Genomic DNA, 14,171 nt, shown 5'->3' with positions numbered 1-14,171 from the left:
AGAGATATTAGAAAGAACTTTTTTAGTGTCAGAGTGGTTGACAAATGGAATGCATTAGGGGGTGATGTGGTGGAGGCTGACTCCATACACAGTTTCAAGTGTAGATATGACAGAGCCCGATAGGCTCAGGAATCTGTACACCTGTTGATTGACGGTTGAGAGGCGGGACCAAAGAGCCAGAGCTCAACCCCCGCAAACACAACTAGGTGAGTACAACTAGGTGAGTACACACACACACACACACACACACACACACACACACACACACACACACACACACACACACACACACATACACACACAGGGCGCCGGTGCCTGTGTGGACAGCACGCTGGATACGTAATCCTGTGGCTCGGGTTCAATTCCCGGCGCCGGCGAGAAATAAAATGGGCGGTGTTCCTTTCACCCCCTGATGCCCCTGTTACTTAGCAGCAAATAGGTACCTGGGAGTTGGACAGCTGTTACGGGCTGCTTCCTGGGCGGGGGGGGGGGGGGTATAAAAAAATAGTAGCCAGTAAAAGGTGGTAGAGATTTGGCGATAAAGGTTTTCTCTGTTAAACCCTAGTAATCATTTTGAAAACTTATCCGTCTCATTTTCCCCCGGAATCAGATCGGCCAATCTTGCGTGTAGATCCCCTGAGGGAACGGTACCTTGCCTCCCCCCCCCCCAATCTGCTTAAAATTTGAACCCGAGTCACCGTGAGATATTTGGAGATTATGTTCTCGCGTATTGGGTTGAGATTTGTAAGACTTGCACCATGAACGTCTGCTTCGCTAAGGTACACAGTGGCGGTAGAAGCATTTTAACACATCGCCTGAGATTGCCGACCTCTCTCTCTCTCTCTCTCTCTCTCTGGTAGTGTGAGGACACATGGGCACCGTGATGTAATGTGCTTCTCGGTGTATACGCTAGAGTGTGTTGCTGGAGGGATAGTCAGCTCTTGTTGAGAGCCGTAAAGCTCAACACTAAGCCAAGTGTGAGGCGGCGGCGGTGCTCTGAAAGCCACATGTCTTGAGTGTGACTCACGGCACTGGTACTGCCACTAGTGACGTCACCCACGGCGCCAACCATACAACTACCACCCAGGGTGGTGGTTGTCTGGGTGGTGTAGCGAGGCTGCAGGGTGGTGGTTGTCTGGGTGGTGTAGCGAGGCTGCAGGGTTGTGGAGCCTGTGCACGCAGAGCTCCACACAACAAACCATGTTGGCCTCAGTAGGGTCTCTACCCTCCTGGCTATTACCAGTCATTATGTCTAAATTATCTGTAAAATAATTATTTGTGAGCTACAGTATCAATTAGATGGTAATGTGGGCAGAAGGAAGGAGCTCGCCAATATAAACATGTCAGTACTGAGAGGAAGGTGATTAGAAATGATCGCTAGTGATATATTATGAAGCCTCGAGATGATCAGCTTTAGTGTTATGTATTTAATATTCAACTGACAGTTCCTTAATCTTTTTCCAGGTGTGTGTTAGCATGGTGTCGGGTCGCTTGCCGCTGGTCCAGGTAAACTGCTACTGTACATACTACACTTGCCTCATATATTACCTAGATACTACAGTTATTCTCTTAAGGCTTTTTGCTCTCAATTTTAATTTATTTTATTTATTTTTTAGTATATATGGAGTGTGTTTAAGGTAAGTGTAGTATAGTGTGTGAAGGTGAACACTAACAGTGGCGCCAGGACACTTCGATAAGGAACGGAACTTTTGTATGTTCTGATGAGTTTTCTATTAACACTCATGACTATAGCAATTAAATAATACCCACTTTGAAAAAAAAACTAGTAAGACTTGTTCCAGTTCTGCACATGAGAATTACTCTTCGTGACCCCCAACACGTCAACACACTCCCCCCCTAAACATAAGGGAGATAACTGGCCGACCTCTCACGGTGTTCAAAAGAGAACTTGATAAACACCTCCAAAAGGATACCTGATCAACGACGCTGTGATTCATGTATGAGGCTGCCAGCAGTGGCGTTCAACAGTGTGGATGATTAGACCACCAAGCAGGAGGCCTGATCACGGACCTATTGTTGGTTCCAATGATCCCGGGACTAACAGCGGGCAGGCAACAAGACCTCCTTATTTAAACTAACATTCCTTTAGCCTTTGTGCTTAGTCACATTCCTCAAACACCTTGGTCGTGGCCATGGGTAGAATATGTGCACGCTTCTTAACTAAAAAAAAAATAACTCAAAACTGCCTCTTGGACGCCTTCATTAATTATGTAGTTGGGAGAGGTAGGATCTGGTGGGCATGATGCAGTGTTGCCCGCCGGTGTGTAGGTCTTTTTCACATATTGACACGTTAAATTGTTAGCACAGATGATGAGTGTACATTATTTAGACTCCGCCTTCCACCACGAGGCAGTAGTGTGTACAAGCAGGATGTACCTCTTTTAGGATATCTCTACATACCTGGAGCATACCTTGAGAGGGTTTCTAGAGTTCTTCTACTCCCTGAGCTTATCCATTTTAAAGAACGAGGAACAATTTTATTTATATTACTTCCAAGCTGCATCACTTATGAACCCATCCCTGCCCTGTGTGGCAGTGCATGAACCCATCCCTGCCCTGTGTGGCAGTGCATGAACCCATCCCTGCCCTGTGTGGCAGTGCATGAACCCATCCCTGCCCTGTGTGGCAGTGCATGAACCCATCCCTGCCCTGTGTGGCAGTGCATGAACCCATCCCTGCCCTGTGTGGCAGTGCATGAACCCATCCCTGCCCTGTGTGGCAGTGCACAATAGAAAGTTGTTTTTACATATTCATACATTAAAACATTGATAGTAACCATGATATATATATATATATATATATGTATATATATATATATATATATATATATATATATATATATATATATATATATATATATATATATATATATGTCGTACCTAGTAGCCAGAACGCACTTCTCAGCCTGCTATGCAAGGCCCGATTTGCCTAATAAGCCAAGTTTTCCTGAATTAATATATTTTCTCTAATTTTTTTCTTGTGAAATGATAAAGCAACCCTTTTCTCTATGTATGAGGTCAATTTTTTTTTATTGGAGTTAAAATTAACGTAGATATATGACCGAACCTAACCAACCCTACCTAACCTAACCTAACCTATATTTATAGGTAAGGTTAGGTTAGGTAGCCAAAAAAAGCTAGGTTAGGTTAGGTTAGGTAGGTTAGGTAGACGAAAAAACATTAATTCATGAAAACTTGGCTTATTAGGCAAATCGGGCCTTGAATAGTAGGCTGAGAAGTGCGTTCTGGCTATTAGGTACGACATATATATATATATATATATATATAATATATAATATATATATATATATATATAATATATATATATATATATATATATATATATATATATATATATATATATATATATATATGTGTGTGTGTCGTACCTAGTAGCCAGAACGCACTTCTCAGCCTACTATGCAAGGCCCGATTTGCCTAATAAGCCAAGTTTTCCTGAATTAATATATTTTCTCTAATTTTTTTTCTTGTGAAATGATAAAGCTACCCATTTCATTATGTATGAGGTAAATTTTTTTTTATTGGAGTTAAAATTAACGTAGATATATGACCGAACCTAACCAACCCTACCTAACCTAACCTATCTTTATAGGTTAGGTTAGGTAGCTGAAAAAGTTAGGTTAGGTTAGGTAGGTTAGGTAGTCGAAAAACAATTAATTCATGAAAACTTGGCTTATTAGGCAAATCGGGCCTTGCATAGTAGGCTGAGAAGTGCGTTCTGGCTACTAGGTACGACACACACACACACATATATATATATATATATATATGTGTATATATATATGTATATATATGTATATATATATATATATATATATATATATATATATATATATATATATATATATATATATATATTAGTATATTAGTATATTTTGGTAGCAGTCTTTCCTGTAGACATATATTATTAAATATGACCGAAAAAGTAAGATTAATAATTCTAACACGAATTTTCTCAATCTTTCGTACATTACGCTTCACTGTTGGAGGTAAATCAAAAATCAATTCTCCAAAATTCATTTTTATTTCTAGTCTGACGCGACACGGGCGCGTTTCGTAAAACTTATTACATTTTCAAAGACTTTAGTTCACAAATACACAACTGAATAGAACTTACGTATCTCCGATTTTATATCTACATTTGAGTGAGGTGGATGGGGTGATGTGGCATTAACACAAGACAGAACAAAATGTGGTATTAATAGGGTATTAATTTCATCAACACAAGACAGAACAAGAGTATTAATAGGGTATTAATTTCATCAACACAAGACAGAACACGAAGCAATGGATATTGAATAGAAGTGTTTGTAGAAAGCCTATTGGTCCATATTTCTTGATGCTTCTATATTGGAGCGGAGTCTTGAGGTGGGTAGAATATAGTTGTGCAATAATTGGCTGTTGATTGCTGGTGTTGACTTCTTGATGTGTAGTGCCTCGCAAACGTCAAGCCGCCTGCTATCGCTGTATCTATCGATGATTTCTGTGTTGTTTACTAGGATTTCTCTGGCGATGGTTTGGTTGTGGGAAGAGATTATATGTTCCTTAATGGAGCCCTGTTGCTTATGCATCGTTAAACGCCTAGAAAGAGATGTTGTTGCCTTGCCTATATACTGGGTTTTTTGGAGCTTACAGTCCCCAAGTGGGCATTTGAAGGCATAGACGACGTTAGTCTCTTTTAAAGCGTTCTGTTTTGTGTCTGGAGAGTTTCTCATGAGTAGGCTGGCCGTTTTTCTGGTTTTATAGTAAATCGTCAGTTGTATCCTCTGATTTTTGTCTGTAGGGATAACGTTTCTATTAACAATATCTTTCAGGACCCTTTCCTCCGTTTTATGAGCTGTGGAAAAGAAGTTCCTGTAAAATAGTCTAATAGGGGGTATAGGTGTTGTGTTAGTTGTCTTTTCAGAGGTTGCATGGCTTTTCACTTTCCTTCTTATGATGTCTTCGACGAAACCATTGGAGAAGCCGTTATTGACTAGGACCTGCCTTACCCTACAGAGTTCTTCGTCGACTTGCTTCCATTCTGAGCTGTGGCTGAGGGCACGGTCGACATATGCGTTAACAACACTCCTCGTGAAAATGTAATAAGTTTTATGAAACGCGCCCGTGTTGCGTCAGACTAGAAATAAAAATGAATTTTGGAGAATTGATTTTTGATTTACCTCCGACAGTGAAGCGTAATGTACGAAAGATTGAGAAAATTCGTGTTAGAATTATTAATCTTACTTTTTCGGTCATATTTAATAATATATATATATATATATATATATATATATATATATATATATATATATATATATATATATATATATATATATATATATATATATATTTATATATATATATTTATATATATATATATTTATATATATATATATTTATATATATATATATTTATATATATATATCATGGTTACTATCAATGTTTTAATGTATGAATATGTAAAAACAACTTTCTATATATATATATAATGTGCCAGTTTAGACCTATTGTCTTGTGTATGACCCTCTGTCCTGCTTGACAGTGAATACCGGCATTATCCTCACATTAATAAGACTTAATTGATATCCTCAGCTTAGGCAAAATTGTAATTAATTTTGTCAATAAAGATGTTAATAATAATAATAATAATAATCCTTGAGCCCGGCCCGGGGCCAGGTTCGACTTGTGATAACATAGTCCACCATGCTGTTGCTTGGAGCGGCCCGGAGCCCCACATACCCACTACAGCCTAGTTGGTCTGACACTTACTGCGATAAATTGTCTAAATACATCTTAAAGACGTCCACCTTCTTTCCGGCAATATTTTTAATGCTTGCTGGGAAGGTGTTGAACATGTATATGAGTAGGATTGGGTGGTTATAGATAGGAGCTGCCTCGTATGGGCCAATAGGCTTTCTGCAGTTACCTTTGTTCTTATGTTCATCCGTGGATCTCTGATGTTCAAACAGTGTTTGTGCCTATGGCACCTCTACTCCTCACTGGTTCTATTCATTTCCTTCCGTATTTTTCGCTCCAATACGTTGTTATTCTACTGTGCAAATTTTGGACCTGACCCTCCAGTATCTTCCATGTATCTATTATTTGATACCTTTCTCGTCTCCTTTCTAGAGAGAACATTTTGAGAGCTTTGAGACGGTCCCAGTAATTTAATGTTTTATCGTTTCTATGCGTGCCGTATGTTCTTTGTATTAGTTCTAATTCATTTATCTTAGTGCATTCCCTCTTAATGGAATTAAGCTCTTCCTCAATACTAGATCGTGGCATATAGCACTCGAAGAAGTATTGAGCTCATGCAATGGGATCAAATTCGCAACCCTGAACTTTGCTCCTGTCGTAGGGTCAGGGAGTTGTAAAGTGAACCACAATAACGACAACAGCTGACGACCACAACTGACGACCACAGCTGACGACCACAGCTGACGACCACAGCTGACGACCACAGCTGACGACCACAACTGACGACCACAGCTGACGACCACAACTGACGACCACAACTGACGACCACAGCTGATGACCACAGCTGACGACCACAGCTGACGACCACAGCTGACGACCACAGCTGACGACCACAACTGACGACCACAGCTTGGCATCCAGCTGACACCAATGTTGTAGTTTGCCCTCTCTCTGCACCCCGGCTCCCGGCACTGTACTCCATAAACCTATCATGTCACTTACACCGCCCACCACCCCATGCTGAGAGCTGGCCCGCCATGCCAAATGGCCTCCCTGGCTCCAACTGCCTTTTTGCTTCCTCTTCTACCCGCTCTTCTTCCTCCTCTCGTCTCTCCCGATCTCCTCTTCAACTTGTCTTCCTTATCTCCCTCTCCTCCTTGTCTTTATCTTCCAGCTTATTACCCATATGGTCGCTAGAGGTTCTTTGTTTTCAGGGATATTTCTGCGTGGGCCCCTAAACCTCTGGCTGGCCCCCGTGGTACACCACCTGGCTGTGGGCCCCCGTGGTACACCACCTGGCTGTGGGCCCCCGTGGTACACCACCTGGCTGGGCCCCCGTGGTACACCACCTGGCTGGCCCCCACATGGTACACCACCTGGCTGGTCCCAGTGGGCCCCAGTAGGCGCATTTGTCACGCTGCCATTACCAATGTGCATCACCTGAAGCCGTGTCAAGGGTGATGAGACTGTAATAGGCGAAATCTTGAATCGTGGGTGAAATGAGTGAAGTGGTGCGTGAGGAAGCCAGGAGGCGCAGTAGGCGGGGAGTCCCGCACCTGGTGGAGCAACTAAATCCTGAGGATTATAGTGCTGCCGCGACCCGGGCGCGGGTGACCTTGACCCGCGGCGCGCCACCCAGACCTCATCCGCGGCTAGCGTGCACATCCCACTCTCACCACGTATTGTAATTGTAACAGCAGTGACCATGGTTTTTTACGGGCTCACCATAGCCCGTGCTACATGGACGCTTCGTTCCGAGTAGTTAAATCTGAAAACAAGGAGAAGAATACCATGGTAGTTGTGGCAGAGTGGTGGGTGTAGTGACACCTCTCCACTATGTCAAGGCTCCTTCACGATACTGAGTACATTTATCATTCGTTTTTAACAAGTTATAATAATCATATTCGCCACTGTCCCTGCGGACCAGGCTGTTGGACGCAGCTGCTTGCAGCCTGACTTGAGAGTCACAGCCTGGTTGATCAGGTATCCTTTGGAGGTGTTTGACAAGTTCTCTCTTGAACACTGTGAGGGGTCGGCCAGTTATGCCCCTTATGTGTAGTGGAAGCGTGTTGAACAGTCTCGGGCCTAAGTTTTCATTTAGCGTGATAGTAGTTGTTGTTGTTATAGATTCAGCTACTCGGAACAAGTTCCAAGTAGCACGGGCTATGGTGAGCCCGTCGAGAGTAGTGGGACAAGGGAATGAACTAAAGAAGCAGGTTTTGGAAGCAAACTTATTGATAATTTTAAAAGTAGATATGATAGGGAAATAGTACAGGAATCATTGCACTAAACAACTGGGTGCTGGAAAGGCGGGGTCCAAGAGCTAATGGTCGACCCCGCCGGCACAGATATGAGAGTGCACACAGGGCGCCCAGTGTAGCGCACTCACACACTGGCAGGCACTATTACACCCCAGTATAGTGCCTGCGGGCGAGGCTCCCGCCACAACCTTGGCCTAGTGAGGCCACACCTACTGCTGACTCTCCTCCCCGCGGCCTCCCAAGTGTTGGGCTCGGTCAACGTTACCAGGCAACCACAACCACACAAATCGGAGACAGAAAATGACAGTTTGTTTACTCGGTCCAGCTAAACGAGTCTTGCTGCTTCCTGGGTTCAAGGGGCAGGTTGGAGGAACAACCCAGCGGGGTTTTCTCTAGTGTGGGTGTTGCACAGGCGTTGACCAGACCACACACTAGAAGGTAAAGGGACGACGACGTTTCGGTCCGTCCTGGACCATTCTCAAGTCGATTGAGAATGGTCCGCCATAGTTGCACAGGCCGCTATGGCGGTATGTTCACGCTTTATTAATGGCGATGCCCTACAACCTCTCTTCTCAGGGCAAATTAAAAAACCTTTTGATTGGACGTAATTCCAACACTAACATCAGAGGTGCTTATAAACAGGATAACATTAGCAGCCTATGGAAAGCTGTCAGACATTAAAACGGCATTTAAACCAAACTAAACGAGGATGTTTTATTTCATGGCAATCTACACAATCTACGTCAAACCAATATTAAATGTGTAGCACCGGAATGGAATGCCCATCTCTTGAAGCACAAAAGTGAACTTGAAAATACAAACGTTTTGAAGGAGGTTAGTGGATTATCACATAGCTGCTTTATGATGGTTCCCTATCATATTAGGAACCTGGACAAACTGCAAGCAAGAGCTGTAATCCTACTTCAGCTCAATTAAAACCTACTTCAAGAGGGCCATTTATTTCATAAGTCTGTTATATGCATCAGTAGGAATAGCCAACATTCATTTTGTATAAAACATAACATTAGGCAACAATTATGTAAGGAACAGGATGAGCCTGTAGCCAATTGTGTGCCAGAGCCTTCATGTGATCAGTTAACCTGATCTGTGTGATCAGGGCGTCACTTCCTAACTTGTTCAGCGGACAAGTCCCCGTGGCGTAGTGGTAAAGCACTCGCCCGGCGCTACGCGAGTGCTTTGGCCTAGGTTCGTATCCTGGCTAGGGAGGATTGACCGGGTACTAATCCTTAACTGTAGCCTCTGTTCACCCAGCAGTGAATGGGTACCTGGTTGTTAAACAATTTGGCGGGCAGTATTCCGGGGAAAAGTTAACATTAAGGACCTGCTCGAAAAGCTATGCATGCTAGTGGCTTTACAAGAATGTAAGAACTCTTTTATAATTTAATTAAAATAAAAAAAAAAATTTCAGATGCGAGTCAGCATAGGAATGAATGATCGCTGATGGAATGATGTTCTTGAGAAAGGCACTTCCAGCATGAGACTATTAAAGGTTGAGAGCCTAGGGCTACAGGTGGCAACTACTGGTAGTCCACGGAGTTGGGTCAGGTGCAGATCTTTGAGTATGTTGGCCTTTTACATAACAGTAAGACCACCAATGTCACGACGGTGTTGCAGGCTCTGATCTTCAGACCGTTCCCACCAGACGTGATCAAGAATAGAGATGAGCCTTCTTGCACGTCTCGCCACTTTGCTCAACAATCTAATGAATGATGAGGGGGGGGGGGGCAGGCGATCCAGGAAGGGGGGGGGGTGCATACTCTAGATGAGAGCGAACTTGTGCTTCATATAAGGTTTTGCAACCCTTGCTGTCAAGCTGGTGTGAGATGCGTCGTGGAGCTGTAAGTTTCTTGGCTGCCTTTTGAGCTGGGTTAAGCACGTGGCTCTTCATTGTTATTGAAGAGTCGAACTTCATTCCTAAGATGTCAACTTCATCTGTGAATTCTAGGGTTTTGCCACCCATCGGCAAACCTGTTATATTTGCCATGTGCAATCTAGGTATCATCATCGCTTGTTTCTTCTCAGCCGTAAATGTGACCTGCCATCTCCCACCCCCAGGCAGAAATCACTGAACGTTTGTGATTGATGATTCTTGCAGCAGTTGGCATTTCTGTGTGCTTCCACGGGTCAAGTTTGTGGCTTCAGTGAACCTGGGCCTGTGCTTTTGTTGGCCCCTACATGCATGCAGTCAAGAACAAAAATCATTGTCATAAAGAGATGGATATATTCTAGCACAGGTTCACTAAACACAACATTATTGTAGTTGGAAGTTGTTGCAACACGAGCAGATCTCTCATTGGTGCATATTCCACTTGTCATTGTTGATGAGACGACGGGGTAGAAGTAAATGGTGGAGGCACTCATGTGTGTGTGTGTGTGTGTGTGTGTGTGTGTGTGTGTGTGTGTGTGTGTGTGTGTGTAAGCGTGAGTGTGTAAGCGTGAGTGTGTAAGCGTGAGTGTGTAAGCGTGAGTGTGTAAGCGTGAGTGTGTAAGCGTGAGTGTGTGTGTGTGTGTGTGTGTGTGTGTGTGTGTGTGTGTGTGTGTGTGTGTGTAAGCGTGAGTGTGAGTGTGTGTGTGTGTGTGTGTGTGTGTGTGTGTAAGCGTGAGTGTGTAAGCGTGAGTGTGTAAGCGTGAGTGTGTAAGCGTGAGTGTGTAAGCGTGAGTGTGTAAGCGTGAGTGTGTAAGCGTGAGTGTGCAAGCGTGAGTGTGTAAGCGTGAGTGTGTAAGCGTGAGTGTGTAAGCGTGAGTGTGTAAGCGTGAGTGTGTAAGCGTGAGTGTGTAAGCGTGAGTGTGTGTGTGTGTGTGTGTGTGTGTGTGTGTGTGTGTGTGTGTGTGTGTGTGTGTGTGTGTGTGTGTGTGTAAGGCAGAGCGGCCCATTCAGAATATTTTTTGTTTACGTTAACAGAATGTTATGGTTGGCGCGTTGGAGCCGGGCGGGGCAGTTGTGTGTCCGGGGTGTGTATTATGGCAGCCATTATTGAACAGTTATCATGCAGTAGGATACAAGAACTGAGGAAGGAAGGATCACCCGGACACACCTCTCACCTAAACTAACAACTTTGCCCTTCCTCATTTATTGTATATAACTTCAGATGTTTTGAGCACATGAAGTTAACACAAAAAAAAACTAAATTTGGATATTTGGAATGATCGTTGGCTTTGATTGATTAGGTTAGTTGGTCTACGTTCGTACACTGATGGATTGGCACAAACCCATCCAATTAGAGTGTGTCAAATGCTGAGAACCTGGTGTCGACCCTCCCACGTCCTGCGAGTGGGGGGGTTAGGGGGGCTGGGGTGTCCAGTAAATAAAGTAGGTCACCGTTGGTCCATGATTAATATACTCGTCTTGGCAGGTTTTGCTCTCCATCCTGTTGACTGGTTTACTGACTGACAGCCGTCCATCATCAATCTTGTTGTTTTGCTGCTCTCTTGATGTCAGCTTCCTCCCTCCATCTTCCCCCCTCCGCTCTCCAAGGAACACTTTGTGGAAAGTGTAGGTAGTTGAGTGTGGCTTGTGAAGGCGCTCTTTTTATCTATTAGAGAAGAATCGCATATTGCGTTTCATTCTCTTGGGAGAATGAAATTTCTTTCATTCTCTTGGGGAAATTTCATTCCCTGTGGTCCTTACAGGCCACCGAGCTCTTCTCTTCCGGTTTGACTTTTTTCATTGGGGAGTTAAGATGAGATTGTATATACCATTATTGTGCTAATGGTTGTTAGTGGTTGTTAAAGCGCCAGGCGTTGAAGCTGTGCCACGTGTTAGTGCGGTGGATGTTGTAACGATCCATTTCATCATGAAGTGTTCATTATCTTATTATATCACATTATATTAGCATGTCATTATGTTCACTTCATACACCAGTCTCCAGTACTGAGGCTACAGTATTGGCAGGGAGCACCCAGAGGAAAACTAGATAAACACAGCTAATAATAAATAAATATATATAATAAACTATTTTATTCTAAAGAAACAAAAATAGCTTAAAAAGTTCTAGTCACTACACCAACCTTGTCTCGGGAGAACTTAACTCAAATTACAAATCTGCGACATGGCCTCTGGCCCTCCACACCAACTCCTTCTTGTGTCCCAACTTCAAGACGCCTTCCGCTGTCAATTTCCGGTCGCCGTCAGGTCATTGAAGTGCCGCTCATCTTCACGTAATTGGCGGACACTCTTAGAAGATTCCGGACACATGGTGGCGTCCCAGATGTTTCCTCTGTCTATGACAACCCCGCTGCCATACTGAGCCCAATTCGTACACACCCATAAACGCTTCCGCCGGCCTCATACTCTGAGAGAGCATAATTAATTGACTCTTATTTGGGTCACAACATGCCAAGTGTAGCAGTAGCGCCAAGTTTTACTGCTGATGGTTCTTAACTGACGTATTAATAACACTTTTTTTGGTGTTGGCGATTGTGAGAAAGAAATTCTCGTTACTTGCTGATGTTATACCTCTTCTGACGGTGACACCCTCTTCTGGAGGTGACACCCCTCTCCTGGAGGTGACACCCCTCTCCTGGAGGTGACACCCTCTTCTGGAGGTGACACCCTCTTCTGGAGGTGACACCCTCTGCTGGAGGTGACACCCTCTGCTGGAGGTGACACCCTCTGCTGGAGGTGACACCCTCTGCTGGAGGTGACACCCTCTGCTGGAGGTGACACCCTCTTCTGGAGGTGACACCCTCTTCTGGAGGTGACACCCTCTTCTGGAGGTGACACCCTCTTCTGGAGGTGACACCCTCTTCTGGAGGTGACACCCTCTTCTGGAGGTGACACCCTCTTCTGGAGGTGACACCCTCTTCTGGAGGTGACACCCTCTTCTGGAGGTGACACCCTCTTCTGGAGGTGACACCCTCTTCTGGAGGTGACACCCTCTTCTGGAGGTGACACCCTCTGCTGGAGGTGACACCCTCTTCTGGAGGTGACACCCTCTTCTGGAGGTGACACCCCCTTCTGGAGGTGACACCCTCTTCTGGAGGTGACACCCTCTGCTGGAGGTGACACCCTCTTCTGGAGGTGACACCCTCTTCTGGAGGTGACACCCTCTTCTGGAGGTGACACCCTCTGCTGGAGGTGACACCCTCTGCTGGAGGTGACACCCTCTTCTGGAGGTGACACCCTCTTCTGGAGGTGACACCCTCTTCTGGAGGTGACACCCTCTTCTGGAGGTGACACCCCTCTCCCGGAGGTGACACCCCACTCCTGGAGGTGACACCCTCTCCTGGAGGTGACACCCTCTCCTGGAGGTGACACCCCACTCCTGGAGGTGACACCCTCTCCTGGAGGTGACACCCTCTCCTGGAGGTGACACCCTCTCCTGGAGGTGACACCCTCTCCTGGAGGTGACACCCCTCTCCTGGAGGTGACACCCTCTCCTGGAGGTGACACCCTCTCCTGGAGGTGACACCCTCTCCTGGAGGTGACACCCTCTTCTGGAGGTGACACCCTCTTCTGGAGGTGACACCCTCTTCTGGAGGTGACACCCTCTTCTGGAGGTGACACCCTCTGCTGGAGGTGACACCCTCTTCTGGAGGTGACACCCTCTTCTGGAGGTGACACCCTCTTCTGGAGGTGACACCCTCTTCTGGAGGTGACACCCCTCTCCCGGAGGTGACACCCTCTTCTGGAGGTGACACCCCTCTCCCGGAGGTGACACCCTCTTCTGGAGGTGACACCCCTCTCCCGGAGGTGACACCCTCTCCCGGAGGTGACACCCTCTCCTGGAGGTGACACCCCACTCCTGGAGGTGACACCCCACTCCTGGAGGTGACACCCACTCCTGGAGGTGACACCCTCTCCTGGAGGTGACACCCTCTCCTGGAGGTGACACCCCTCTCCTGGAGGTGACACCCCTCTCCTGGAGGTGACACCCCACTCCTGGAGGTGACACCCCACTCCTGGAGGTGACACACTCTCCTGGAGGTGACACACTCTCCTGGAGGTGACACCCTCTCCTGGAGGTGACACCCTCTCCTGGAGGTGACACCCTCTCCTGGAGGTGACACCCTCTCCTGGAGGTGACACCCCTCTCCTGGAGGTGACACCCTCTCCTGGAGGTGACACCCTCTTCTGGAGGTGACACCCCTCTCCCGGAGGTGACACCCTCTCCTGGAGGTGACACCCCACTCCTGGAGGTGACACCCTCTCCTGAAGGTGACACCCCA

General features: G+C 45.7%; 1 protein-coding gene across 3 annotated transcripts in view; it reads left to right on the top strand.

Annotated features, from left to right (window-relative positions):
• The window catches only part of LOC123745316 (serine/threonine-protein kinase WNK1), a 340,974-nt gene that overhangs the window by 45,870 nt on the left and 280,933 nt on the right, over positions 1 to 14,171 (top strand). The window contains exon 2 of one of the 3 annotated variants that reach the window (XM_069300719.1): positions 1,465 to 1,506. The exons of the other annotated variants lie outside the window; for them this stretch is intronic. Within the exon in view, the coding sequence (XP_069156820.1) occupies positions 1,465 to 1,506 (42 nt within the window). The remainder of the gene's footprint in view (positions 1 to 1,464; positions 1,507 to 14,171) is intronic. 3 annotated transcript variants of the gene reach the window in all.

The sequence above is a fragment of the Procambarus clarkii genome, chromosome 44, assembly GCF_040958095.1.
Source record: "Procambarus clarkii isolate CNS0578487 chromosome 44, FALCON_Pclarkii_2.0, whole genome shotgun sequence".
Lineage (NCBI taxonomy): Eukaryota > Metazoa > Arthropoda > Malacostraca > Decapoda > Cambaridae > Procambarus > Procambarus clarkii.
This window is presented reverse-complemented; position numbering and strand designations above follow the sequence as displayed.